A 27,677-nucleotide genomic window follows, 5' to 3' on the forward strand; every position below is an offset into this window, starting at 1 on the left:
CTTTCTTACTACTGTCACATACAGAAAAAGCTGATAAAGTTTTGTATGAACATTTTCTTGTTTTTTCACGCGGCTCTGCGCTCGCTATGGGTCTGTATAAAACATCTCCCTTCTTCTCATTCCCTTTCTCTCTTCTGGGTATCAACAACAATGTGCAACTTAAAGAAAACAACAGAAACAGAAACTCGCAGTAAAACAACAAAATCCAAGAAAAAACCAAAACCTTTTTCTTCCTACTCGGTAACAAAACGATCGAAAATTCCGCAGATGCAAAAGTAAAACCCCCTTTTTCCATATCGTTTCCTTCAATGCACTCCTTTCGCTATGCATGTAACAGTGTCGAATAAACATTTTTCTTTGTGTTGATAGTGTATAAGATAAGCGTCGAGCGAGATGAGTGAGCAAGCCTTGTCGACTTTCTGTAACAATGATGGCGAGCTAAGTCTGTAGACCAGCTGCAAACCAAATGAATCGGCGAGCTAAGTCTTTGAGAACGCAGCTACAAACCAGAGAGACTGGCAAGCTAGTACGATGAACCAGCTGCAAACCAGATGAATGGCAAGCTAGTGTAACCCAGCTGCAAACCATGACAACAATGACGAGCTAGTATGATGAACCAGCTGCAAATCAATGTTCCTTCATCGTTTTTTCTGTCGACTCGAATTGTGGATATGTTCGTCTCGTCTCGCGCGGTTCCAGACACTCTAGGAAAACTCTCTCTGAGATGCGATCTTGTTGGCCAAGGCTTTGTTTTCGGCTTCGATCGATTTGTTCATGGCGTTCTCGAAACCTTTCATGTAGAATTCATGATCGAGTGCCCTCAACTCAGGTGTGTAGATTTTCTCAGCTCTGGCGAAGCTCTCAGGTGACATCATGGGCGGTCCAAGTTCGGGCCAGTTGATAACCCTAGGAGCAGGTGCTTGAGGCAGCTCAGCAACTCGAGCAAGTTCTTGGGTCTCTTGGACCGAAGCAGCGACCTCCTGGGTGTTCTGAAGAGGTGCGGTGATAGGCTGCTGTGGTGAAGAAGCGCCAACAGTGCTGCCAGTCGAAAGGCGTTCAACATTGCGCAGACGCGATGGCTGCTTGGGGTTGTGCAGATTGAGTTTCTGACGCTGCCTTTCGATGGCTTGTTGAGTGAGTTCCGAGTAGTTCAGAGCAGATGCTGCAGAACTTGTTGGCTGTTGGTGTTGTGGTGCTGCTGCCTGCTTGACAGGGCTGGTGGTAATGGGTTGAAGTGCAGGTGTAGGCGTCTTTGGCTGGAAGACGTTGTCATCAAGTCTGATTCTCTTGGTAGGGTGTTCGGAAACTGGGAGCAGCTGAACCTCATCCTCATCCATCTCGACAATGTCACTATCATCATCGTACTGGAAGAAGTCGTCCATAAGACCATATGTTCCCGAGCTTGCGCCTGCTGCCTTTCTGGGGATGACTGCGAGGTCGTCGACGTTGACTTGCATCTTTCTCTTGTCGCCAACGTTGTAAGCCGAGTCACGCAGCTTCAGCTCTTCCACAATTGCAAGACGCTCGCGCTCGAGTCGGTCAGCCTTCTCTTGAGCTTGCTCGCGCTCAGCTGTTCTCTGAGCTCCCAGTGCGAGTTGCGATGCTCTGAAATCTGCGTTGGGCTCCTTTGGCTTAGCAGCAGGAGTGTCACGCTTTCTGCGCTGAGAATCGGGCAAGTAGCCGCGACGGCGTTCTTTTCTGCGTGTTTGGCCGTAGAGACCATCATCTTCGACTTCCTCAATGATAGGTGCAGGTGTGGCTGGTGGAGCAGGTGCTCTGGGCTTTGGGGTAGGGCTTTGCTGCGACGAAGAGAGAAGACTTCTTGTGTTCTTGAGTGGCGAAGGATTGAACTTGTGCTGCTGAGCTGGTTGTTGAGACTGAGGCATAGGCTGCTGCTCGTTCTGCTCTTGAGGCTGCTCCTGGATTTGCTTGATGGGCGAAAAGTTTGGGCGGTGGGTGAAGATGTTCTTGACCGAGCCGAAGAGAGAAGTAAGGCCCCATGCTGGAGAAGCGGCTGGTGTCTCAGGTGGTGCCGAGTTTTGTGATGATGGCTGAGGAGTTTGTGCCTCAGGAGTGCTGTGCTGAGATGCCTTGCGCCTGCTGTTTCCCAAAGACAGGCTTGAACGCGAAGTTGATGATGGACCAGAGCGCGAAGGAGTCTGGTCGTTCTGCTCTTCCTCCTCGCTAATCCTCTCAGCTTCTGCTGCTGCGGCGGCGGCAGCAGCAGCCTTCTCGGCCTTCTCAGCCTCGCGCTGTGCCAAAAGTCTCTTTCTGGCAGGTGTGGCGATGGTTCTTTGGTAACGAAGATCTCCAAGGCGGCTGATGGTGCGAGGAATCTCTGGTGATGATTGTTCTTGGACGGCAGGCGACTGAGGTGGTTTGGCGGCAGACTGGGGCTGCTTGGAGGCGAGGAACTGCTCCTCAATCTTGCGCAGACGCATGATCTCTTTGCGCATGTTCAAGAGGACCGCTGTAGATTGACGATCGGTCAGCTCTGGGATGATCTCTTCGTTGTTCATTGCACGTCCCATCAGCTCAACAGCAAGAGGTGTAGTGAGTTGGGGAGCAGGTGAGGATGATTTGAAGACCGAAGAGTTGAAGTATTCTCTCCAATTGATAGAGTTGCCAGTGATGTCGCTCAATGGGCTGTCAAATGCTGGAACTCCACGAATCTTGGGGAGCTTAGGGGTGCGAGGGAAGCCGTCGCTTCTAGCGGAACGTCTTCTCTTGAGGGAAGAGTGACCGGCGATGCTCGAAACAGTGGTGGGAGACTTGAACAAAACAGGGGAAGTAGGATGAGAATGTGACAAACCAGCCTCGGCCGTCTCTTGGGCAAGCTGTGATGCAGCAGCCTCCTGGACAGCTTCTTCGTCTTCTTGGTCGTCCTCGGCGACGTCGTTGTCGTATGGCAGTTGGTACTCGTCTTGGGCCTCGTCCTCGCCGTCACTGTAGATCTCGATGGTCTGTTGAACAGTCTTGGTGACAGTCGGCGACTGTTGGACACTGCGACTCACAGTAGCCGAGCTGCGCACGCTCTGAGTGGTGGCAGAGGAGTTGTGGAGGCTCTTGCTCGAGATAGGCGACTGCTGGATGAGCTGGCTGACGGTAGGCGAGTTGTGGATGCTCTGTGCGCCGGCAGGAGAATTGTAGATGCTCTGAGCGACAGCAGGCGAGCTGCGAGGGCTCTGAGCGGCAGCAGGTGGTGTGTAGAGCAAGTTGCGCGTGGCAGCGATGTGGTAGTGCTGAGGTGTGACGTATGGAGACGCGTCGACGATGGGAGCGACGTCGATAGGTTGTGGCAGAAGGATGCGAGGAGATTGTTCGACTTCTTCCTCGGCGAGAGCGGGCAGGTGCTGCTCGGGTTGCAACTTCTCGAACGACGGGATCTTGGACTCAGGCGTCTTTGAGCGCGAGCCGCGTCTTCTGGGAGCTGGAACCTCGATGGGTTCTTCGAGACTGGCACTGCCGGCGCGGACGGTGCTGCGAGTTGCGCGTCTGGGTGTTGCGACAACTGGTGCCTTTGTCTTTGAGACACGAGGCATGATGTGTGGTGTTGGCTATCGATGGTCGGACAAGTCAGCGAAACTGCCAGCGCAATGCAAGGGAGATTTTTGAGAGTCCGAGACCCAGCGTCCATCCGTCAATGCTTTGTCAAAACGCCACCAGCCGCTGTGATTGGCTGACGCGCGACCATCGACGAGATAAATGCAGACAGTCGCAGACACGACGTGTGAACAAAAGAAAGAGAAAAGACGTACCTTTTATGAACCTGTGATGAGTTGTGGTATTCTTTTGAAGTGAACAGACGCGCTGCGTATGTTTGTTTTGTTCTTGAGAGCTTGGTATAAAACTTGGTGGTTGTTGCTTGGAAGGGATGCAGCTTGATAATGCACTTTAGAAAAAAGTATTCACAATGCTTTGGTATCAACAAGTATGCAGTTTGAGAAAAAAAGTTTCGATTGGAAAGAAGAGAGAGAGGGTCGAGGGTTTGGACGCGCCTATATACACAACAACAAGGCGCTCGGCAGCAACCAAATCACCAGACGGAAAATCACCCAGCGCCAGATCACAACAATCCGCCAGGACCAAACAGGCACAGAGTTTCCACCAGAGCGATTTGGGAAATCACCGACGCCAGCCAGGCAAGATCAGAACATTGCTGCGGGCCCAAACTCATTGCCAACCAAGAGAGTCCATGTCGTGCCATACCAATGGCGTCCTATACCATCATCGCCGGCGGGAAGCAGAGGGCGGTACTACATGTTAGCACAACAACGATAGATAGAAACACACGAGCAAGCGTGGAACGAAAGGTGCAATGCAACTGCATGCTCAGCATGATACGACGAGATGGTGCAGTGGGCTGGGTCTTGTAAACAAAAAGAGGCAAGGCATATACCCGACGGCGACAGCGCACTATACCACCGGCGCGTTTGGGAAGTACTACGACAGCATGCGTTGATGCACTTAGCCTCTGCTGCAAAGATATAATGACCTGCCTTTGTGTATTGATGGAAAAGGGGCAACCATCAAGTTCATGATATGGCTGGTCGGCGGCGGGATGCTCAAGCCCAAGACGAAGCGGCGCTAGAAGCCAGTTTGCAATTGCTCTCTGTTCGTATATCGCAGCAATGTCCTCGCGGAGTACCCTCTCTATGCCCCGAACGCCAGCAAATTCATTCAACATTCGCAGCAGCCACCTAGTCGTGGAACAAGACGCTGATACTCTCTCCGTGGTGTACTCTTCTGATGGCCTACAAGTATTGTCAATGTTTTGTCCCCGACGTCTGTCACGAATGACTACTCGAGAAGGCGCGACCCAACTTACCTCGGCGAAGACGTTTCCAACTTCGAGCACCTCCAGCTTTTGACAACGCTTCTTGTTCTCCTCTTGGTCGACACTGTTGGTGACAACAACCTTGTCAATGGCACTAGCATTGATGCGGTCAATGGCATCACCACTCAGCACGCCGTGAGTGACGAGAGCGATGACCTTGTTGGCACCCTCCTTCTTCAAGAGCTTGGCTGCGCGAGTGATGGTGTTGGAGGTGTCGGCAAGATCGTCTACAAGGATAGCGACACGGTCTGCGACGTCACCTACCAGCATCATGGTCGCATTCTGGCGGTCGGTGATCTGAGTCGGGCGACGCTCCTGCGATACGGTCAAACCCCCATCTTGGGCTTCTCTACGATTACGTCTCCTTACCTTGTGGATGAGCGCAAAGGGCATACCCAGAGCATCAGCGATGGCGGTTGCACGCTTGGCACCGCCAGCATCCGGACTGACGATGACGGCGTTTTGATACTGAGGAATGTGGAACTGGATGTACTTGCGCAAGAGGTGCTTGCCGTACAAGTTGTCGACGGGGATGTCGAAAAAGCCTTGATATTGAGGGTCGTGGAGGTCCATTGTGATGATGTGATCGGCGCCAGCGCAGGTAAGAAGGTCGGCAACCAGGGTACCAGCTTGTGCGACCCACTGCTTATAACCCCTTTGGGGCTCGAAGTGTGGAGGAGCCTTGTGGAATCTGGCTACAGGCTTGTCGCCGTTGGCACTCCCATTGGTCACGGTGGGTGTGAGGGAGTTGTCTTCAAAGTATTCGGACTTCTCGGATGTCACCGACTCCATGGTCGAGCGGCGAGGCATCTTGACGGGACTGCGACTGCGCTGACCATCGCCGTTGGTATGCAGTTGCATGTCCATCAGCTTCTTGTGCAAGTTCTCCGGGCCTCCCTTCATTCCGGCGCTTTCTGCTTGGCCGGGCATGGGCGTTGTGGGTCTGCTGTCGAAGGTGTAGTTGCCATTGCGGTTCAGCTGAGTGGGAGCCTTGGCGAGAGGAGCGCCAGTCTTGTTGTAGGGAATGTCGCTTTGTCTCGAGTAGGGGAAGAGAGGGAGGACGGCGGTGACGCGCTTGGCCGAGGCAGTCTTGCAGGCCGAGACGGTGATGAGAAGCTCCATCAAGTGGTCGTTGACCTTGCCGCCGCCGGATTGGATGATGAAGACATCCTTGCCTCTGACCGAGTCCATGATCTCGACGCGAGTCTCTCCAACAGCAAACTTGCTGAGAAGGATGTTTGCCGGAGGGACACCAAGGTGATTGCAGATTGTCTCGGTCAGCTCGGGATGCGAGCTGCCTCCCAGTACAACCAGATTGCGCACCATGTTGACGATGGATGTGTGTGTCGAAAGAATGTAGGTGTGGTCTTTATCCCGGTGTTGTTGACGAACTTCCAAACTCCTGCCACTTTTCTTTTTTCTGGTCCAGAAATTTTGCGGTCCTGCTGTGGGGAAAGCTACGCGTCCACGGATGGACTGAGCCTGTCGAGAAGGGCTGGAAAGGTGTCGAGGGTGAACTGGACGTGTCGAGGGCGCCGTCAAGGGATGAGTGAAGAGGGGAAAAAGTCTGCCTCCGTCATGGTGGGATGTCGGGATAGAGTTCGCGCAAACTTGGGGTTGAAGGACTTTTGACCACCAAGCTTTTGCGCCCCACGCACGCATGCCGCTGCCCGAGACAGGCCACCGACCCCCTGGGAGACTCATCAATCTGTCCAACCCTGTCCGAGCCTCCGTGCTGCGTTTCATCCGTCATCTGCCTGGTCTATCTCGTGCCGTCGTTGCAGCCCGAGTCTCTGACCTAAGCTTCGAGTTTCACCAGCCATACGTCCATCTAGATGGAACATGAAGTAAGCATCCTGTTATTGGGTGATGCCGATGTGGGCAAGACCACCTTTCTCTCGTACGTACACTGTGCCTTGTCCCAGACATCTTCTGCCATAGCCATTCGGATCCCATCCAGACGTGACACATTCCTCGCCAATTTCAGTTTCCTCTGCTTCTCGTGCTGGACAAACACAGCATCCAGACCATGACCTGACAATTTCATCTCCAAGCCGCCTAGCTCTGGGGCCCAACAACACCACCTCTGCTCTGCCAGCCTTGCGAGACCTCGACCAACCTTTTGTCTTTGAGCTGCGCGGCCGCGCGCGACCCTACACCCTACAGTTCTACGACACCTCGTCACCCACATCCTACACATTACTCCGCCCCAACCTGATCCTCCTCTGCTTCTCCATACCCTCCCGTGACTCTTTGATGTCACTCAAAGGCCCCTGGAAAAACATCGTAGAAACGCATTTCAACTACGATGAGAGTATTCCTGTTATAGTGCTTGGGTTGCAGAGAGATTTGCGCAGAGAAAATATAGAGGGTATGGTGTTTCCGCAGGAAGCGCTGAGGGTTGCGGCTGAGATGAGGTGTGATCGGTATTGCGAGTGTAGTGCTGTGACGGGGGAGTTGTGTGCTGAGGTCTGGGAGGATGTTGTCAAGACGGCTGTTGCGACGACTTCTGCGCAGGGTGGGAAGTCGGAACCACCGCCTTGCGTGTTGATGTGATTCGCGCAGTGGTAATGAGAAGAGTATCGAGCATATAGATGTTGTTGCTTGTTTTGTTTAGCTCCTCTCTCGCTGAGGTCTGTAGCGACGTCCTCCTCACTATCAAAAGGCACAATGATCTCAAGACTCGAGCTATATTCAAGGAGAAGTTGAGATAGACTACCTCTCGATGGCTGTTGTCCACTTTCTCGATATCACTGTGCATCTCTATAGTTGTAACCATTATATATCTTCACATACGGGAAAGCATGATATTCGAAATGATGTTCACGACGATGTACATTCACAACCTTCACAACGGTCAAGATCGAAACGCATCACCCATTATCGCACAACGTCACCAAAGCTCACCTCGGTATTCGCCAACCAGTCACAACTAGCCTGAGGTATGAGCAACATGTTATTGCAGTTTAAAGGTACGAATTAGATATACATCACGCAAAAACAGATTATTTTTAAGATGGTATCGGTACGACCCTGACCCGGACACAAGTCATAGTGGATATCATCATAACCATCTGGCTTGCAGTAAAGACGTCAATGGATCACAATGCACCCGTGGAAATGGCAAGAGTTGTACAGAGCTAACTTGGTAGCAATGTATAATACAAATTACAATATCTTCTTGAGAAAGAGAGAAGACGTGGTCAAGATAACATCATCCGTAGACAAGCCTAAGCTCGAGACCGCAAACGCATCCGACCAAGTCAACCTCTAACGGTGACTACAACCACCAGATGAAACCAAGCATGACGGAAACCAGACCAACGCTCATGCCAGCGATCTGTCTGCTGGGGCTAGCCATACCGGTCTGACTGGCCGAGGCAGCAGCTCCAGTGCTGCTACCGGTGCTGGAACCAGTGCTACGACTGCCGCTGCCAGTCTGGGTGCCAGTGGCGCCTGAAGTAGCGGTGGCCGAGCTTGTGACTTGAGCATCGTAAGTCTGGCCAATGGTGGGAAGAGCCACATTACCGCTGACCTCCCAAGCACCAGAAGTGTAGGCAGGGCACTCGGGGGCCGAGTTGCTGGGAGAGTAAGCAGACTCGGAGACACCGCTGGGAGTGAGAGTCTTCCACTGGTTGCTCAGGTTGTAGAAGTCGGGCGAGATGGGAGTAGGAGTTCCGGTACGGGTGTATCCATCAGGGGCGTTGGTTGCGGTAGGGTCAGTCTTGGTGCCGTATTGGATAATACCGTAATCGTTGGCCTCCTGAATCCACTCGTAGATCATGACACCGCTCCAGTAGGGTGACATCTCGGGACCAAAGATGGCAGCCTGGTCGTCAAAGGTTCTAGGCTTGGGAGTGTTGCAGCCAACTTCGGAGAAGAAGATGGGAATGTTGTATTCCGTAATGTTTTGGGTCAATTGTTCGTAACCAGACACCTCATAACTCGAAGCTCCACACCATTCATAGCTATCATTCGTTAGTTTAATGACGAAATGGGAGTTAGAATACATACGCGTTGAGGGAGAAGAAGTCCAGAGCATCGGAAGAGTTGGTACCGCAAGCAAGGTAGTTTTGAAGGTTAGGACGAAGAGAAGAGATGTCTGCAGCAGAGTAACCGACAGGGATGTTGCGGTAGTTCTTGCTGTTACGGTAGGCCTTCATGTCGCGAGCAGCAGCCTTGACATAGGGAGCAGCAACAGATCCGTTTCCAGTGGTGAGAACTTCGTTGCCAACGAAGAAACCGGCGGTGTTGTCGAACTGCTGGAACTCGTCCATGACCTTTGCAAATGCATCGTACTGCGATTGGTTCCATTGAGGAGAGGTCTGCTCAATTTGAGTAGTGAAAGTGTCGAGGTCGACGAAAAGGTAAATTCCAGCGTCGGCGAAAGTCTTCATACAGTCCTGGTGATCGGCAGTGGGGTCCACGTGGTAAACACGGATAGCGTTAGCACCCAGAGTCTTCATCAAAGAAGCATCCAATTGGCATTGGTTGTTGTCGATGAGCGGATCCTCGGGAACAAGCTGGTAAGCGATACCTCTGACAAAGTATTGGTTGCCATCGCTGGTAAAGAACTTGCTACCCTTGACCGAGATTGTAGGAATAGCAGAGGCAATGGCAGCGAATGCGAGTCCGCAGGCAATGCTGAGAGAAGAACGCATTTCGAAGAAGAGTGTAGTGTTGTGAAAAATTTCCGAGCAAAATTATTGACAGAAGAAGAAGAAGATTGCCGTGTGGACACAGGGGACAAATACGAGATAAGGGCGGCTTTATCCAGTCCAGGCGAGAACAATAACGAGTGTAAGTCAGGTCAATCCAGCGCGAAGAAAGAGAATCGCAGAAGTAGGTAGGCTCACTCGAATGAAGTAGGAAAAAGTCCGCTATCTACCCCCAACCTGAATTTAGCTCATCCTCCTAGCGGCAGCAGGATGGACGATCTGGTTCATCTACTGCAGTTTCATCCGCAAATCCTGTGCGGCCCCATGGGACCGTAGATCATCTCTTGTCGACACACGCAGGCACCCACATCTTGCGTGTGTGACTGGTCAGACACGCTGCGACTTGTTTTCTCAAACGTCCCTCGCAGACAGCAATGATTCAGCTGCCTTTCTTGACTGCCGGCAGCATGCTTCTTCGTTGAACTGTCACCACAACATGGTCTGTGCCTTTTGCAAACCGCCAGCAAATCTCCTGAAAGTGTTTGCAAAATCCAAGTTTTAGAGCCGCGGCTGCGGCGCAATTCTGCCTCTGTCTACGGTTCGCCTCAAGACCAAGAAGGTTCGTCCCAATGCAAGAAGGCTGGCTCAAGTCCGAGAGGCCGCGTATTGTACATACTTTGCCCTGGAGACCTACCAGGAAGTCAAGTCGCACTTCACGCCTTGCTCCTCTACACTAGCCACGTCTGCCAGCCACTTCTACAATTCAAGCACGAGTCATCGCAGGGTGTGAGCAGACCTAGAGTCTCGGAGTATGCCCAACTTCTGCGATGCAGCCATTTCACTTAGTCTCCGATCAGACGCTGAGGGCAAAGTCGCTTGTGAAAACTATTGGGCACTGACAGAGCACGCAACGAGACACTCGGCATGTGGGCGCAACCTCCACATACCGGAAAGCCGCTCCCTCTCGTATGTCTTCCCACACACACACAAACACGTGTTTGCATCGCTGTTTGGTCAAGCTGCATTCTAGGACTCGTCGGTCTTCTTTCAAATCTTGTCTGACTTTTCCTTCCCTCTGCGTAAGAGCACAGATGTCTGTTCTCACCATGCGTTCTGGCCATCACGACAGCTGTACTCGGTCTTCCGACAGCAGCTGCGATCCATACCAGTACGCGTGTAAGTGTGTGCGAGAGCGCGGACACACGAAAGTAAATCTATCCATATCTCGTGTTCATCGCAACAAAGTTCAAAGTCGCTGCGAACGAACGGTATTTCCTCAAGGGTCTACGGAAGCATTATTCTCATCTCGGGTTCGAGGGTGAAGTCGGAGATGCCAGGTAAACCATCTTTTCCAATGTCGGTTCAATTGAACAGACCATCGCTAGCAGCGGTCAGAGTAGTCATCTCGCGTGTTCACCCGACTCCCTTGACGGTTATTCCCCATGTTGTCGTCTTTACCCCATGGGCCCCCACGTGTTGGTGCTCATGAAGTCAAAAGAGATCAGCCGGTGGAGTTATTTGGCAGAGAGAAGAAAGCAGAGGCTGAAACAGAATGGGCCGGCTATGTTCAAGGGCACGAAAGGCTTCATATTTGTCCGTTCTAGATCAGTCCCTCAGCGCCTCGCGCGCGGTTATCAAGACTCTCTGACGGTGCGGGGGGACCATGACATGGAGTGTCTGGAGCAGAGACAAGAGAAGGGTCTAGGTGAGATGCTACAGGCAATATATAGGATGATGGGCGACGAGATACGTCGTCGACATTGCAACGGTTTGCTGGTAAAGGAAACAACATCTCTGTCATAGTATCGAATCCGCAGTTGTTCCTCTCCAGGACCCTCTTCTGGAGCGGGCCGACATGGAGGCTCGATGCTTCCAGCCTGCCTCCGCAGTCGAACTGTTTCGCCAAATCTGAAGCCACTTTCGTCAGAAGGTTTGCCGAGGAAAGGCCAGTTCTAACCGCCTTTGAGCCGAGGCGGTAAATCGAGGTGAGACAAGGCTTCCGAAAATGGCAGGACAGCTCCGTCGCCGCGATGGTATGTGCTCCGGTTGGTCCAGGAGGCAGAGAGAATGTTCAAACTTCAGCAAGGCGATCGTGATTGCGAGTCTTGGACATAGCAATCTGCAAGGCTTGCATCCTTTGCTCTGACGAGGATTCTTGTTTCAGTGCGAAAAGAAACCAAATGTCTTTGAACGGACGGTTGATCCGCAAACGATACTAGTCGCGTCCCTCTCGCTGGACCGAGTCGCGGTCAGGTGTACGTTATGTCCATGCGTTAGTACTATTTCCGCCGGTGGAGTGCCATGACCAGAAGTCATGAACCCTGTGAGCATGTTCACATGGCGCAAAAAGAGCCAATTTTGATTTCTGGATAAAGTATTGGCGCTAAACGACCAAGCCCAGGTATATGTATGATGGACGCCCTCTCCCTCCCTCTATCAAGGTTTCTCTCATCCGTTTGGTGTTTATCAACTCCCCTCGGTTTCAGCTCTCCTCTTCGCCAACATGCCTTCCACAACGTCGTGTCTGTCTTCGCCTAATGCTACACCGTTCATCATCACTGTGCAGGATGCTATTCTACTGGAAGATTCGGAGGGTTTCAGCATCCTCCGTAACCACCTCTCGAATGAATGCTGCAACGACTTCTGCAGTGAACACGAAACAGATGTTGTTGAAGACCAACAAGCCTGGATTCTTATGAGAGATATCCTCCATGCCCTGCTTGCACCTGTTGTAGCACTTCACGACCACACATCAAGGATTGCTCAAAAGTACACCAAGGCCATCAAACCAGAGGATATCGAATTTGCTTTTAGAAACAAGGGCCGCAACGCATTTGTCTGGCTCACTTCGTTCCTGGCAGATGACGCAGACTGGTGTCTCAGCAAGGACTGCCCCGCTTGCGTAGTCCAACACGCCTTGGACGCCGAATTCCAGATCAGACTAATGGCTGCTGCGTGTATGCTTTCCTGCGCAAAGGGCCCGGAGCCTGGTGATGGCCCGACTCTCCCCTCATTCGACTTCTTCCTCCGATCGCTATGTGATGCTCTCACGGAAGACGAGCTCTGGGGCCCGGAGTATTACGAATACGTCGAACCCAAGGCCGAAGACTTGAACCTCGGTATGCAAGATCTAATGCGTCAGTGTGAGCGACTCGAGCTGTCCATGACACCGCCTGGTACTCCGGAAGACGAACCTCTTCCTTCATTCTCATACTTCTCGGAGCGCAGAATGTCCCTCATGACACCAACCAAGACCATCTACCCGAGGAGACAGTCCGTGGTACCGGGCATCACGATAAAGCGATCAAAGCTAGCCAAGGTCCAAATGAAGATGGCACAGGAGGAGGAACAGTGGCTGCAGTCTTTCGTCAACAACGCATGGCAATCACTCAACCCATTTCAGATGGAGCTGCCCTCGATGAACACAATCGCGCGCCGCATGTCGCTCGTCGCAGGCCCCTGAACGAGATAAGCAGTTTAGCGGGGAACTTCCAGGCAACAAAACACTGTCTGGAAGACCAGCACATGCAAATTCTACAACAAGCCGAGAAGCAAGCCACAACCGCGGCGCATCGAGCTTGATCGGGATCCCAACGAGTCCCTGTGTTGCCGACCGACAAGACGCCGCAAATGTGACGGCATGCCGAATCTCACGATCCGTATTGGCTGAGGGTGCGGCATCCCAGCCATTTTCGACCAAATATTGAAGCCAATATTGCTCGACATGCACCTTCGAATCGGAAGGATGGAGCAAAAACAGAGGTTCCGTCGGATGTTTGGGGAAATTGGAGAGAGAGAGAGAGAGGACGGCACGAAAAAGGGCCGGCTTCGAGCAAGTCAGAGGCCGACGCGGCCGAGTCAGGGAACCATCTCCGCGCGGTTTTTCGACTTCAGCTTGTTTGTCCAACGGGCTGAGCACGTTGCTGATGGCGTTTCCAAATCAAAATCGATTTGACGAGCGACGAGCACGGGTTTTTCTCAGTCGCTGCTGCGAGGACTAGATCTGGTAACTTTGAGGTGTAGCGTACTTTCAGCAGCACATGATAAAGACCATTCGGGTCATGGTTCAGGGTCGGGCCCGAACAATAGTACAATAGTTTCTGAGAACAACTGAAGTCCTCCATCAATTTGACGTGCAAATCATCATCCTTTGTGAGTCTGGCAAAGATACCACACGTTCTCGATGTAAGATCAAGAGGTAGGTAAACTACTCGTGGTAGATTGATGATAGTCACAGGTCTTCTAGAAGACCTGGCCTTGGCATCCACCCCGCCATGAGTATGATGAATCTTGAAGGTCAGACAAAAATTTAGTAAATGCTTCCTTCAACAACCACATGCACTGTGCCCTCCGGTCTTTGACCACGACAGCGAGTCCCCTCATATTCCGACCCAGAGCTCCAGCTTTTGTGGCCTTCCCTCTATACACCACCACACGCACCAGCACCAGCACATCCCGCCGAGCCAGACGCAAAAGAATGGGCCTCCCGGACCCATCAGAAACACCAGACTACACAGCCTGGACACCCTCCCAACTCCAAAAACGCATCGCCGACCTCGAAAGCCAGTTGCGCGAAAACCGCATCGCTCCCATCCCTGATCCTTCGACTGTGCTGTTGCCGCCAAAGAAGAAGCAAAAGCAAGATCGCCCTTTCGATGCTAGTCGCTACAATACAAGACATGTTGCGCTGAAGTTTGCGTATCTGGGTCAGAGGTACAATGGCTTCGAGCATCATACGGGCAACAAAACGCCTTTGCCTACGATTGAGGAAGAGTTGTGGAAGGCCTTGACGAAGACACGGTTGATTTTCCCTTCGAGGCAGGGCCAATTGAAGGAGGGGGAGATCGATTGGGAAGGCACGGATTACTCCAAATGCGGCAGGACGGATAGGGGTGTCAGTGCCTTTGGCCAAGTCATTGGTATCCGGGTGAGGAGTTCGCAGCCTACGCCAAAGCAAAAGAAGCCAGCAGCACCACAAGAAGAAAATGCAGATGCCATGCAAGGTATTGAGGGAAATGCAAAAGAGCAGGAAACAAAGAAGGAGGAGGAAGAGCAGCAGAAGCCAGAGAAATCTTGGGATCATATCAGAGACGAGCTACCGTATATCCAGCTGCTGAATCGTGTCTTGCCCGAAGACATCAGGGTGCTCGCTTGGTGTCCAACTCCTCCTCCCGACTTCAATGCCAGGTTCAACTGCCGCGAACGTCGATACCGCTACTTTTTCACCCAACCTGCTTTTGCGCCTGTCCCTGGAGATGCAGGTTTGCTGACCACAGCAACTGGAAAGACGTTAAGAGAAGGATACTTGGATATTGAAGCCATGCGGGATGCAGCAAAGAGATATGAAGGTTTGCACGATTTCCGTAATTTCTGCAAGGTCGATCCAGCAAAGCAGATTACAAACTTTGAGAGAAGGATCTTCCAGGCGTCGATTGAAGAGGTTGATGTGAGTCAGACGCCCGCAGGTTTTATCTCGCATCCGGCGTTTGCTCAAAGCGCAAATGGGGAGAACAAAACAGGCACGAACGGTGACTTGAGCATTCCAAAGATCTACACTTTTGATGTCAATGGATCTGCCTTTCTGTGGCATCAGGTGCGCCATTTAGTCGCAGTCCTGTTCCTGGTCGGCCAAGGGTTTGAACCTCCGTCAATCATCTCGGATCTGTTGGATATGGAGAAGTATCCCACAAGGCCAAAGTACGAGATGGCTACAGACGCTCCGCTGGTTCTTTGGGATTGCCTTTTCCCCGATCATGCCGACAATGATCAGAGCAGAGAAGATGCAATGAACTGGATATATGTAGGCGAGACCGGCGGCCGCGAAACCAACAAGCGACCCGATCTCGATGGCGGAGACAGTAAATTCGGAAAAGGAGGGATCATGGACTCGATCTGGGAAGTGTGGCACAAGCGCAAGATGGACGAGATCCTAGCAGGCAGTTTGATGGACATTGTAGCTGCACAAGGCAAGCGATCGCCTGCAGATGTCAAGTTGGCTCCAGCGACAGAGAGAAGTCCCAGGCTATTTGATGGAGGCGATTGGCCGAGACCAGTAGGCACTTATGTTCCGATTGCCAGCAAACAGAGGATGGAGCCTGTGGAGGTGGTGAATGCTAGATACCTTGAGAGAAAGGGCCCTTATAAGCCCAAATTCATGCGCAAGGATGAGGGAGACGAGTAGACACAAGCCATTGATTTAGGATTTTGGCTCATACAGACATGATTTTGCGCCTCTCCAGACCTCTTCCAGCACTCGCCTTCGCGGAAGTATGCTCTGCCACATCTGTTAGCATGCACGTGTATGTACAGAATGTAAAAGAAACTTGCAGGAAACACCACGACAACATCGTGTTCGCCCTCGACCACGATAGCCAGATAGAATTTGACTTCAAACCCCTTGAAAGCCTCGTACACAAAGATATCCTGAATCATATTGGTGGGAATGAACCTCGTGGTCGCAGTGCTGAGGTAGGTCGGACTGCTCGTCGTAGTTTGCACACCCATACCACGGATAACCAGCAAAGACTCAGTGGTATACCCTTTCTTGAGTATAAGAGAGTAGATGACTAAACTGACAGGAGCCAGATACAGCCATGGAATCCGCGATGCAGTAGTCGTGGATACTTCCGTGAGGGCTGGAGGCAAAAAGGCCGAGGCGTAGTCTGTATGACTTTTCCAGCGTGGAGTTGCAGATGCGTGGGTCTTTGCGGTAAGGATGCATAGCAGAGTCAGACCTATCAGTATTCTGACCAGTCCGGTGAGGGTGCGACGGACTCGTGCTGGAACTGTGGTGTTTGCTGAGCGGGTCGACACTTTGTATAACACGGTGGTTGGCGAAGGCCGCTTCACAGTCAATGTATTTTTCATTGGGATGGGGTCTGTATTGATAGCTCAAGGTCAATTCGTGAAGTTCCTTGGAGGAAATGCGATATAAAGTGACACTGTTGTTTCGCGCGCGCAAAGCGTCGCATGACGAAGCACAACCCTGCCCTTCCTCTCAAGCTCTCTGCCCTACTCAAGAGCCAACTCTTCCTCTTTCCTTCTTCCCTCGCACAACCACATCGCAAAGATGCCACCCTCACCACCCCGAAATAGGAGCCGCTCACGTTCACCCCCACGCAAACCAAAATCATCAGGAGGCTTCCGCTGGAAAGACAAAGGCTCACGCGCAAATGACTCCTTCACCCGCGACTTTGATGACCGCAACCGCGACGATGCTGCACCTCCTCGCCGTTTCTCACCGCCCCATGATCGCGATAGATTCCGTGATCGCTCACCCAGACGTGATGGCGGTAGAGATAGCTATCGTGCCAGATCGCCGAGGAGAGACGATAGAGATCGTTATAGAGATGGAGGGGACAGGAGACGCTCGCCTAGACGTGAGGGAGGAGGCAGGGACGAGAGGAAGGAAAAGAGGAAGGAAGATAGACCCAAGGACAAGGAGAAGGAAAAGAAGCCCAAGGTTGTTGCTGCGCCCAGTCGCGCGGAGCCTATGATTATTGTCAATGTCAATGATCGTTTGGGAACAAAGGCTGCTATTCCTTGCTTGGGCAGCGACCCCGTCAGTAAGTGTTTAATGTATCCTGATGCTACCCTGAGAAATACTGACCCTTTGTGCAGAAGCATTCAAGGCCATGGTTGCAGCACGCATTGGTCGTCAGCCTCATGAGATTATGTTGAAGAGACAGGGTGAACGTCCTTTCAAAGATCACCTCACTCTGGACGATTACGGTGTCAGCAATGGTGTACAACTCGACCTCGAACTCGACACTGGTGACTGAAAGAGCCTCTGCATTCTTCAGTTCCATGAACGCTGCTCTCACGAACATCACTTTGCCAGCAGACAGCGCCATAGCATATGTCATCTCGGAGCCAACATTGTCACACGCCAAAAGACACACTTTCGAGGCTCTAGTACGAGAATAAAAACGACATGGTGCATAAACAGAGGCATCCTCTCAAAGAATGCCACAAGGTCCTCACCTCGCCAGATCATCCTAGCAGAGTCTTCAAGTACCTCAGAGGTCCTTACAGAATGAGATTCCGAGCTTTGTGATGACAGCTCCGTGCTATGTCTTCATACTATATCATGCATGCCAATTTTCAAGTTTCAGAGCTCCCTATCAAGCCATTACAAAGCGGCGTGCAATATAACAGCCAGCCAGCCATTCACCTCTTATCGCTGTGAGTGGCTATTGCGGTGCGTGGAGGATGATGCCTGAGTGTCGCAAAGTACCTTCACCTTGGTTTGCAGAAAGCCCCACCCTCTACGTCATCCCGATATGATGCTATACTCAAGCTCTTATGTTAAAGACCCTGCGACACCCTCGACTTTACCAAAGCACCCACCGCAACTTTAACCCAATACGCAAACGAATCGTTTGACAAACGACATCTAGATTTATCTGTATCTACACAGTACGTACTGCCAACCTCGACCTCTTATCTGCATCCAAACTGACATCACCTCTTAGTCCTACACCACCGAACCAACCACCACAAACGCAATAATGTCCTCCCGCACACTCCACCTCTTCCGCTCCACCCGCCTCCAACGCATCTCTCCCGTCTCTTCTCTGCGCAATCTCTCCACTACTCCCTTCCGCATGATCAAAGAAGACGCCTCGCGCTCCCCCGAAGAGCTCGAACAAACAAAGCAAGACCAACTCAAAGCCCAGAGAGAAGGAAAGGGCCAATGGAACGAGAAGCTTGCTTCGGCTGGCGAAGCTTCGATTACTGCTGACAAGGAGAATGTTAAGGATCATGACAGCCACATGGAGGAGTTGCAGAAGGAGACTGCTGGCCAGGCGGAGAAGGAGCATCCGCAGGGAAAGAAGAACTAAGCTTGAAAATTTGTTTGGGCCTGCTGGCAGGCGGGTCATATGTGGATATAATGACTCTTTTCCAAATCCTTCTCAAAAAGAGCTTTTACATGAGTTGTTTCTCGCACTTTGTTCTTACGACACCCGAACTCAACCGTTTGCTTGATGGTTTGACTTACTTGACTTGTTTGAATTTCTGTTTATCATTGTCCGACGACCAATCTTCACGATTGGTGGACATTTGTTCTATCATCTGATCCTCGCAAGTGGTCGCAAGTATCATCAACCAGTAGATGGAAGTAACAAGGGCCGCTGATAACTCATGAGCTGATTCAAGGCTGCTCCAGCACACTATCCTGAGTATCCTTCGAATAATGCTGCTCTTCCTTCTCGCATGCTTTCGTTCTTTTCACCCCCCCATCGCCGTGCATATCGTTTACAATGATTCATCAAGTGCCTGACAGCACACACACAGGAACCCCTGTACCTTCTCACCCCATATCTGCTTGAACCTATGGTTCTTTTGTCCATGCAGTAGTATACACGGTTATGTCACAATCTCACATATTCCCATGTAAATAGTTCAGGTGCCGTGTGGGCTCTGTCAAGTATCCAGCTACCCTGACACAAGTGAGGGTGAAGAGGTAAGTCAGATACCCAGAGGGAGTATGATTGACTTGACAGAAGGAGCAGTGATGTCCTTTGTAATTCAGTCTGATTGAACAGATGTAGATTGTAGAGCCATGGGATTGTCACATGGAAAAGAAACTCCGAGTATGCAGGTCTAGAGTAGTGGAAGCAGTGACGTTGACTAGGGTCCAGTGCAGGAACGAAGACGAACCTAACTTCCCGTCATGCATCTACCTTCTTGAAGTCAAGAAGAGCACTTGCAACCATTGATTCCAGATGCGAGTCCAGAAATACGTGTGCTACCTCGGACAACGTTCAAGACTCCCCATCCGGACCTGCCGTCTCAAAACACACTCACCGGGAATAACGTGTATTCAAGGATGTACCGTATATAAGTCCCTCAGAGCTTGCACCCTGTTGTAGCAGAGGACACCCACAAGATCTGCGCGATATAAGGGATGGTAAAGTTTATCTTGACAGCAACAAGCAATTTTGGGTTTCAGCGTGCCTCTCGTATCTAAACTCTTGCTTCCTCCCTTATCAAACTCGAAATCCCACAGTTACGCATGTGATACTTTTAGACCCTTTGGGAGTGTAGGTTCAATGACATTGTGTGGGGTTGTGGGCAGTGACATTCTCACGATCTGAGGACGAGTAGGACCTTCTTGGATGGGGTAGGAGTGAGGGGCAGAAAGCAGTGTGAGCAAGTTGGTGGGTTACTAGAAGATAAATGGGAAAGATGGAAACATATGATTACACAAGTCAAGCAAGAAAGTGTGATGGGCAATGCACTAGCAAGACTTGGAGAATGCAAGTGATGTTTGAAGTATATGTGATTGCTCATTGTATACAAATCCCAAGGGACTGAGCCGGCAGACCCGACCACGCCATGTTGCTTTGCTTGAGAGAATGAATAGGCCTGCTATACTCCATCAAGGTAGAAAAGAAAAGTTGTCGTCGTCGTCCTCCTGACGTAATTGGAAGTAATCCATATACGCGTTGCTGGACGCGTGGTTCGAGACCCGAAGTCTCTTTGCGAGGTCACCCGGTAATAGCAGTGGTATAGCTTGACTCCGTCGACTTCCGAAGCAAATGCAAATGTTTCGCTTGTAAGGAAGGACGCGTAGATGGCAACTGCGTGAGATTCTGCATGCTTGTTCCTGCCGTCCATGGCGGCCGGTAGCCCCGTTGCTACACTTTCAGTCGAAAGCGGCAGGAAAGTGATCATATACGTGTTCGTGATTCGTCATGCTTCATCGTGGTTGGAGATAATGAGATTCGTGGTTCAAAGTCATCTCTGATTCCGTCATCCGGAATGCCTTGATGCCGTTTCTTCGGTGGTAATGTCGTCGTACTTTGGTGGGCCTTGTGACGCAGAGAGCGTAGTAGAGCCGGTTCTCGATTGCTGCTGTTGCATTTCTGAACTGTGGTCGGTGACGCCGTCGCCATACAAAGTCCTGCCGTCCATTGATCCTTGGTACTCTCCTTGGTTGGAGAGTTGTCGAACTCGGTTTGCGTTTTGTTCCTTCAGAAAATCGAAGTTTTGCTCGTACTCCTGCTCGCGTTCCTTCTTCGCCCTTTGTTTTGCTCTGAGCTTGGAGGTTGTGATACCCAAACAGCTGAGGAGTAGAGCAGCCATGTTGGAGCCAGAAAACCCGATTGCAGCTGAAATGTTATCGGTGTTGAGAAGTGGATCAAGAGGTGATTTTGATGAGAAAATGTGGTGGTTGATTTACGATCTGAGAAGAGAGACCGCGAAGGATGTCAGCGAGAGGCGGACGAAATATATACAAGTCGTGGGAAAGACACCAAATATTTTTAACATCCGGTGGCAAGGAAGAAAGAGCCTACTAGATATGTCGATCAGAAAATGCTACTGGAGCTTCCGCGCGTACCGGCTTCTCCAGATGTGGCAAGGCCATCATAGTTAGGCAAAAATGGTCATCGCAAACAAGATGTTGCTCTGCAGCATCATGCGCAAACCATGAGAGGCTCATCATGTGGAGCTCATGACCCGGGGACTTGCGGAGTTTAGATCGGGCCTTGCAGATCGCAACGCTCTGGACGGCATTTGAGTTATGGAATCAGAAAACGGACGCCCCATCATCGAAAACGTTCTTTTGGCTATCTGAATCAGGAAATTCGTCCTGCATGCTATGCTTCGTCGGCCTGTGGATCAGAGAAGAACGTCGCTGCAAATCGGCCGACGGCACACGTTCAGCGAATTGGTGACGGAATCATGTTCAGATGTCAGTAAGCACTTCAAGCAGAACTGTTTCTGCGGCAATATAGCCTGCATACCAGCCGCGCGTTCGAGATATAAATGTTTATCCAGGCGGAATTCGAGTCCGAGGACTTCCATCTGCATGCTATGACGGTATCAGTGGATGATACAGATGATGACCAAGGTCCGTGTCTTCCGACCGCCGTCATGAGAATGTTGTCAGAGCATCAATGGTTCCGGGTGACGGTTTTTTCGCACCGTATCTCCTCGGCCTTCCAGCCAAGGCTGAAAGAACGACCGAGGCAGCCAAGCGTTTGTTCTTCCTCCTCCTCACCATGCACCGGTTTTCCTACGATGATCAAAATATGTTTTGACTTTCGAAAATGCTGCGGCCGACGGTTGTTGAGGTCTGAAAAAGTACCATGACAAACGCAGCGGTGATGACGTTTGATCTGGACAGCACTGCCCAAGTGTGGAGTGCCCCAGCCAAACAACACCTCGGAGGCATGATGTGAACAATCAAGCATTTCTGTTCTTGTCCTTGGAAATCCTCCCGCGATTCCCGCAGATCTAAAAAGCTATTCGTGGCTTGCATCAACGCTGCTCAACCGATGTCTCCTTGCTCAGCAAAACCATATGCAGTCCTATGCTCTCTCTGTTGCTCTGAAAGGAACAGTCCATGACAGTGCTGTCTGTGTCACCGTTCTCTGTATCCAACAGGGGTCAGAAATTCCCGTAGATCATGGTCGTAGCTGTTCCGCCTCCCGTTCCCATACCTATCCGCGTGGAGCTTGTGTTGCCGGTCACAGAGACCTCAACTTCCGAGTAGTGAAGCCACACTGCCACAGTGGCTGCAGGAGACGGACAAGGGTCGTCATGGCGGTTAAGGACAAGGCACGTTGTTGATGGTACGGAGTACAAAGCATGCTTATGCAGTACTCCGTAGGCAGCTCCAGCAACGAGTTCAATCATACTACCTTGTAGAAGCAACATCAAAACCAGTATTCGTTGCCATGTTAGAAAATGAATTTTCCTAGAACTGATCGGCGTCGAGGCTGCATTCAGGTGCATAGATGCCTCGCTTCGAGAGATCCTATCCAGACTGGGATGCAGTCTGGCAAACCGCGGATACTGACAAGTTGTTGAGCTGAAGAGCAAGACAAAACCCAAGAAAATAACTTTGGTACCTACATATGCTAGCATACAACCTTCTTTTTGCGTGAAGGCTTGTGGGTATCGTTCGGTGCCTGCATGCACAAGTCTGTGGATCCTCATTGTTCTCTAGTAAGCAGACATGCATTCAACAGACGGTGTCGCCATGCTAGTGACCGTGCTTCGCAGACCATGCTGGGGATACTTCACCTGACCGCTTGCTATGCATGGTCTTGGAGGCTCAGTACTCTCACATCCGTGGTTCGCAGACTTGTCAACCAGTCCTCAGGGGCCTGTTCCGACACGCAGCGGCGTACATGCAGTGCCTCTTACATATGCAGTGCTGGTATGCAGCATGTCAAGATGCGTGATTTGGAATTGACAAAGCACGAAAGTATGGGCAGATGAGCGAGTAAGGGGAGAAACAAGTCACTGGATGTTGGCGACAATGGCTGGAATCATGAACAATCAGAAACCACTGTGCATGAATTGGTAAAGAAACGGAACCAAGGCAACAAACAGTCGTCCTCTCTGCTTTGCATACTTTCTTCTCTCATTCACGCAAATGTATCTCTCACAAAAACAAAGATCTTTCCTTCCTAGCGCTTATCCGGGAGTGTGAAAACGAGTGTACTCCGAAAAACAACCAGAACAACAACAATGAGTGCTTTCCCCAATCATGACAAAAAGAAAAGGAGAAAACAAGAAGCGACTGACTAAACGCTGCCGAGAAGTGGATGTAGGCAAAAGACAAACAGGCCTTGGTGGTGTGAGTGTGTGTGAAGAGATGAAGAATTTCCTGAAGAAAACGCCGGCGAGTACCAAAGCATGCAATCGGCCTTTCCCCAAAAAAACTCCCTAATTACGCCATAATACAATGTGAAGAGCTCCCTTTATTCCATTCGGTACGACGCTGAGTATGCTGCATTCAAAGTTCGATCATGATTAAAAGAAATGCGTATGAGGCTTGGACAGTTCGTGCACCTCCATTTCCTGCAAGGGTTGTTAGTTCTTGAGTGTTCAAGCTGAATGTAGCAAAACTCACCATCTTGAAAGTGTTGAGCTCCTCCTTGATTTGCTGAGCGAGCATCGGGGTCAAACGATTGCAAGTGGCAATGTCACCTCGGCGGTCGTAGTCCGACGCTGACCAGGCATCGTAGAATTGAATGCGAGGGCTAAAGCTGATATTGCGAGAACCTCCTTGGCCAGGAGTATTAGGCATGCTCTTGGCTGCAGAAACGCCGAGGCGGTTATTGAAGTAGTCACTGGTGGTCGAGGACATGCTTCGCGAACCGCGATCGTCTCTGGGTGTTGTGGGGATGCTGGAAGCTGGGCTGTGCGAATCGGTCGATAGAGTACCGTCTCGCGGGCGAAGGTCAGGAGATGCAATTGGAGAGCCAGTGCCAGCGCGCTTAAGAATGCCCTTCTTGACTGCAGCCAAAACTTCTGCTCTCTCTGAGTCGTTACCGACAATGCTTTTGCGCATAGAGTCGTTACGGCCATCCATCGACTTGCGAGCAGTCTCTATTGAGTTCTTCTCCAGCTTGGGGAAACCAGTCCCTCCAGCGGGTTGCTCACCGGGGTGCGCGTTGACGTTAACATTCCGTCTCTCGGCTTCGACTGTGACCATCGAGACCTGTGCCATGCTAGGCTGGACTGGTCCGTCGGCGGCGGGCACGCCGATAACCGACTTGGGCCTGAACAGACCTTTGATGGAACGGCCACCTTTCTTCATGCCTTTGCCCATCTTACGCAGCATCATCGATGCGGATGAAGCAGTCGAAGAGATGGACAAGTTGTCGGTCGAACCAGTAAAACCACCTTGTCCTGTGTAAATGCTCGAACCGATGCCGGCAGCTTCTTGTTGTCTGGCGATGGCAGCTTGTTCAGGATCCATTTCGTCCAGGGGATTGATGGCACCCTGTGTAGGCAGGTTCTCACTTGATCGTCGCAGTTCCTGGGTAGCACCGAAGGAGAAAGCTCGTCTGAAACGAGATCTCATTCCTCTGTTCAGATCGTTGGCCGACAGATGAGCGAGTTGCTGAGCTGCCGGGCTTTGAGGCTGCGCTGTGTTGAGACGTCTGGGAGTTTCTTCAACTGGCGACTGCGGGCCACCAGTGATGGGCGACTTTGAAAGAGGGGAGGGGTTTGTGGCACTGCCGCGGATAGGCATTTTCACGGGACTGCCCGAAGCAGCAGGTGATATTCTGCCAGACTCAGCCTGCAACTTGTTAGCATCGAGATGATCGGATGTGTTGTATGGTTGACTTACAGGAGGGGGTGTAGACGAAGTTGGCACTCGTCGACCGGTGCTATCGCCACTACTGGTCCGCGAATGAAACGAGACAGGTCGAATGGGAGCATTGCCCTGAGAAGAAGGACGACCGTCCTCAAGCTTACTCATCTCCAGGCTGTTCAAGCTTCGTCGACGGTATCTCTTGGCGGACTCAGAGGTGCCGGATTTTGTGACGGTAATGTCATCACTCGAGGTTCTGTTGAGCTGAGGAGCAGGCGGTGACAAGAGGTTGTCGACTGACGAAGCAGGCGAAGGCGCCTTTTGTAGCGAATGGTTAGAATCAGCACGTTGAGGGGTTCGGCGATATCTGTTGGGAGAAGATTTTGGCGTCGTCTCAAACGATGTCAACGAGAGGTCGGGAATGCTGGAAGACAAATTGATGAAGGCGTCTTTTCCTGGACTCAATGGTGGAGTCTTTGTGGTAAGATCGGCCGAAGAGGTGGTCGAGGTGGAGGAAGTGCTCTTGTGGCCCTTCTGTTGGGTCTGAGGCACATTGGAAGAGGCCGAGATGGTGCGCGATTCCTGCCTCAGTTGAGGAGTTGATTGGAATGCATAGGGCTGCACTGGAGCTGCAGAGGGCGAACTGCGGTAGTTGCTCCTCGGGGTAGAGCCAACTCTTTGGTGGTTTGCTTGGTAAGCGTCCGAAGACGAAGGACGCGAATGCAGCATGTTGATGGAGCTGGACGGCGAGGGCAGAGGAGACAGTACTTCCGCCATGGGCTGATGCGACGTGAGGGGCGCTTGAATGACGATGTGATGGTTGACGGCAGATGCGAGTCAATTATGAAGTAATATTAACGATTGGTAGAGTTGCAGGACTGGAGATGAGAGGGTCAGCAAGGTTCAGCTTGATTGAGGATGAGAGTGGTGAGAGACGGTGGGGCAGATGTGGCAAGGGGAGTGATAGTCGAGCCAATTAGCTATGAGAGGTTTGTGTGTAGTGTTGGCGGACGTTGTGTTCAACAGCCATGTGCTGTTTCGGTGCGGTGCCTTTGTTGTGCGAGAGCGGGCATGTCGATGATGATGATGCTGAAGCGTCGAAAGGGGCGCCAACAAGGCACCTCTCACAGGGCACGGCAGACAGAGACATGGAAAACATGTGACAAAGGCGGTCAGAACAAGCAGCGAGGTGCATACCTTTGGAATTGAGCCGGATTGGGTTGAAATCGGTTGACGAGCCACACAGGTCCGGCCGGGGGCGGACACGGATCTCTCAGACAATCATGAGGGTAAAGAAGAGACTAGCCGGAAGATGCAGAGGCCAAACTACCGAGAGCGACGGCGACAGGACACAGCCGTCGTGCAGTGGGAAGAGTTGAAGCCGATGTGTGCAGGGAAGGTGGTTGAGCAACAGGCTGAGAAGAACGGCAGGCAGTAAACCAACAGTTTCGGGCTCGCAGACAATCAATCAAGACGGCTTTGAAGCGCAGCGGAAATTGTTTCGGCAACAGAAAATCAACAGTCAAAGGCGACAAAGGTCGAAGAGAAGAGAAAAGGTGAGCCGCTGCGTGTATGGACGCTGTAGACGGAGGAGGAGGAGGACAACGAGGAGACGACACGGCCAGGGCACTTGGACTAATGGCGTGAGGCTAGAGGCTAAGCTGGGCTTGAATCCGCTTGATTCGCGCACGCCGCACGGTCTCTCGACAAAACATACAGCCCGCAATGGCCGCACCTAACCAACACAGACCACACGTCGTTTCGCGATGCCACTTAAAAAAGAACCCACCGGCGGCCACTGCAATCATCGTCATGCTGCTGCCAATTCTCCCTGATCGCCAGTCATCATCTTGCAAAACCCCCGTCGTGCCTGCCTGCGCAGTACTTGAATGTTTATCATCCTCAGGGCAGCGTTGCCCAGTCTCTCCCCACCAGCTGCTGCAAGCTGCTCCTTCCCCAAACTCTCGTCCTCTGTCCTCAACCGCCGGGACGCGTATCCCTTGTCTCGAATGCGCCCTACCTTTCTGCACGAATCTTCCTCCCTTCAATCATGCGATTCACCACCCTCTATCAAAGCACAAAGTATCATTGTCAAACAAGCGCCCCGTTCAGCTATAACAAGCCAATCTCTTGCTTCCCCATCTCCACCGCGACCATTTTCCAACTGTTGCCGGCTATCCGTTGGCGTTTCTTACTACGAATCATCTTCATCTTATCATTCGCATACGGCAGACGAAATGCCCGTCCACACGGCCTTGGGTGTTCCGGCGTGCCGGATGCTTGCATACCATTGTTTTTGTGCGTACTTAATTGCTCTTATCTGCCCACCCTGCCAATACAGTTAAACCATTGTTCATCATCCTGTCGTTCTTACAATTGACTCTTGATACGAACACGATGTCCACACTTGGCAAACCCTGTTTATTCCCCACATCGTACTGCATCCTCCTTGCTTGTTTGCAAGCAACCCACCCTCCTTGTACACATCAGCCCTGTCAATATTGCCAATTGGTAACAACATGCGAGTCAGAGAAAAGCAAGGGTTCACAGCAGTCTGCAGCATTCTGCAGCTTACCTGACACTGACTCGCGCTGCCACAGAACCAACGGAGAAGTTTCCACAGAACGGGATCCTCCTCTTGAGATGATCCACCTTTGAGCATTCTGGTGAGTCGTGCTGAGTCTAGTGTGGTGTATTTCTCCCTTTTGGTTCGCATGAGACGCAACACACGACGATTGCAGTCGCGTTCCTCTTGTTTTACATCCATCTCAGCTCGGCACTCCGGGTTCCTGAAACGCCGGCTTTGACTCCAAATCTCCGCACTGAGACCTCGGGGACGGGTGGATGATGGATCTGAGTAGAAAACACGCAGTCGACTCGGCTGGAATCGTGCGATCTCATTCGGTCCAGCCTATCTGACGTTCATGACGCCGTCGACTTTCTCTGGTACTCTTCGTCTAGGCTGCTGAGAGATCGAGGCAAGTAGGTAAAGCGGACCGCGACACCGATATGAAAGCGGCGCAAACAGCGCTTTCGGCTATGCGCTCGATTACTCGATATTGCCCTACATATAAGAACTGCTAATGGGCAGGCGAAGAGAGTAACGAGCCAATAGCCA

General features: G+C 51.5%; 11 protein-coding genes across 11 annotated transcripts; 5 read left to right on the forward strand and 6 right to left on the reverse strand.

The window, feature by feature from the left end:
• Positions 1 to 704: 704 nt before the first annotated feature.
• M436DRAFT_71728 (uncharacterized protein) lies at positions 705 to 3,542 on the reverse strand (the record flags this gene model as incomplete). The annotated part of the gene is made up of 1 exon (XM_013573243.1): positions 705 to 3,542. The coding sequence occupies one exon, from the start codon at positions 3,540 to 3,542 to the stop codon at positions 705 to 707; it is 2,838 nt and encodes a 945-aa protein (XP_013428697.1).
• Positions 3,543 to 4,700: 1,158 nt separating this feature from the next.
• M436DRAFT_80726 (phosphoribosyl pyrophosphokinase) lies at positions 4,701 to 6,163 on the reverse strand (the record flags this gene model as incomplete). Its single annotated transcript, XM_013573320.1, has 3 exons — positions 4,701 to 4,754; positions 4,829 to 5,152; positions 5,207 to 6,163. The coding sequence occupies 3 exons, from the start codon at positions 6,161 to 6,163 to the stop codon at positions 4,701 to 4,703; spliced, it is 1,335 nt and encodes a 444-aa protein (XP_013428774.1).
• Positions 6,164 to 6,672: 509 nt separating this feature from the next.
• Positions 6,673 to 7,393, forward strand: M436DRAFT_44376 (P-loop containing nucleoside triphosphate hydrolase protein; the record flags this gene model as incomplete). The annotated part of the gene is made up of 2 exons (XM_013573124.1): positions 6,673 to 6,737; positions 6,892 to 7,393. 2 exons carry the CDS (start codon positions 6,673 to 6,675, stop codon positions 7,391 to 7,393), a joined length of 567 nt encoding a protein of 188 aa, XP_013428578.1.
• A 724-nt stretch (positions 7,394 to 8,117) lies between these two features.
• M436DRAFT_43609 (glycoside hydrolase family 72 protein) lies at positions 8,118 to 9,498 on the reverse strand (the record flags this gene model as incomplete). Its single annotated transcript, XM_013572976.1, has 2 exons — positions 8,118 to 8,805; positions 8,852 to 9,498. The coding sequence occupies 2 exons, from the start codon at positions 9,496 to 9,498 to the stop codon at positions 8,118 to 8,120; spliced, it is 1,335 nt and encodes a 444-aa protein (XP_013428430.1).
• A 2,500-nt stretch (positions 9,499 to 11,998) lies between these two features.
• Positions 11,999 to 12,958, forward strand: M436DRAFT_80728 (uncharacterized protein; the record flags this gene model as incomplete). The annotated part of the gene is made up of 1 exon (XM_013573321.1): positions 11,999 to 12,958. One exon carries the CDS (start codon positions 11,999 to 12,001, stop codon positions 12,956 to 12,958), a length of 960 nt encoding a protein of 319 aa, XP_013428775.1.
• Positions 12,959 to 13,972: 1,014 nt separating this feature from the next.
• M436DRAFT_80729 (pseudouridine synthase) lies at positions 13,973 to 15,676 on the forward strand (the record flags this gene model as incomplete). Its single annotated transcript, XM_013573322.1, has 1 exon — positions 13,973 to 15,676. The coding sequence occupies one exon, from the start codon at positions 13,973 to 13,975 to the stop codon at positions 15,674 to 15,676; it is 1,704 nt and encodes a 567-aa protein (XP_013428776.1).
• A 15-nt stretch (positions 15,677 to 15,691) lies between these two features.
• M436DRAFT_43591 (uncharacterized protein) lies at positions 15,692 to 16,362 on the reverse strand (the record flags this gene model as incomplete). The annotated part of the gene is made up of 2 exons (XM_013572974.1): positions 15,692 to 15,778; positions 15,832 to 16,362. The coding sequence occupies 2 exons, from the start codon at positions 16,360 to 16,362 to the stop codon at positions 15,692 to 15,694; spliced, it is 618 nt and encodes a 205-aa protein (XP_013428428.1).
• Positions 16,363 to 16,987: 625 nt separating this feature from the next.
• Positions 16,988 to 17,276, forward strand: M436DRAFT_43605 (ubiquitin-like protein; the record flags this gene model as incomplete). Its single annotated transcript, XM_013572975.1, has 2 exons — positions 16,988 to 17,060; positions 17,116 to 17,276. 2 exons carry the CDS (start codon positions 16,988 to 16,990, stop codon positions 17,274 to 17,276), a joined length of 234 nt encoding a protein of 77 aa, XP_013428429.1.
• Positions 17,277 to 18,005: 729 nt separating this feature from the next.
• On the forward strand, positions 18,006 to 18,338 carry M436DRAFT_44217 (uncharacterized protein; the record flags this gene model as incomplete). The annotated part of the gene is made up of 1 exon (XM_013573098.1): positions 18,006 to 18,338. One exon carries the CDS (start codon positions 18,006 to 18,008, stop codon positions 18,336 to 18,338), a length of 333 nt encoding a protein of 110 aa, XP_013428552.1.
• Positions 18,339 to 20,253: 1,915 nt separating this feature from the next.
• Positions 20,254 to 20,586, reverse strand: M436DRAFT_62696 (uncharacterized protein; the record flags this gene model as incomplete). The annotated part of the gene is made up of 1 exon (XM_013573178.1): positions 20,254 to 20,586. The coding sequence occupies one exon, from the start codon at positions 20,584 to 20,586 to the stop codon at positions 20,254 to 20,256; it is 333 nt and encodes a 110-aa protein (XP_013428632.1).
• Positions 20,587 to 23,268: 2,682 nt separating this feature from the next.
• On the reverse strand, positions 23,269 to 25,288 carry M436DRAFT_62697 (uncharacterized protein; the record flags this gene model as incomplete). The annotated part of the gene is made up of 3 exons (XM_013573179.1): positions 23,269 to 23,316; positions 23,369 to 24,544; positions 24,596 to 25,288. 3 exons carry the CDS (start codon positions 25,286 to 25,288, stop codon positions 23,269 to 23,271), a joined length of 1,917 nt encoding a protein of 638 aa, XP_013428633.1.
• Positions 25,289 to 27,677: the final 2,389 nt, after the last annotated feature.

Source organism: Aureobasidium namibiae (genome assembly GCF_000721765.1).
Source record: "Aureobasidium namibiae CBS 147.97 unplaced genomic scaffold scaffold_6, whole genome shotgun sequence".
Classification (NCBI taxonomy): domain Eukaryota; kingdom Fungi; phylum Ascomycota; class Dothideomycetes; order Dothideales; family Saccotheciaceae; genus Aureobasidium; species Aureobasidium namibiae.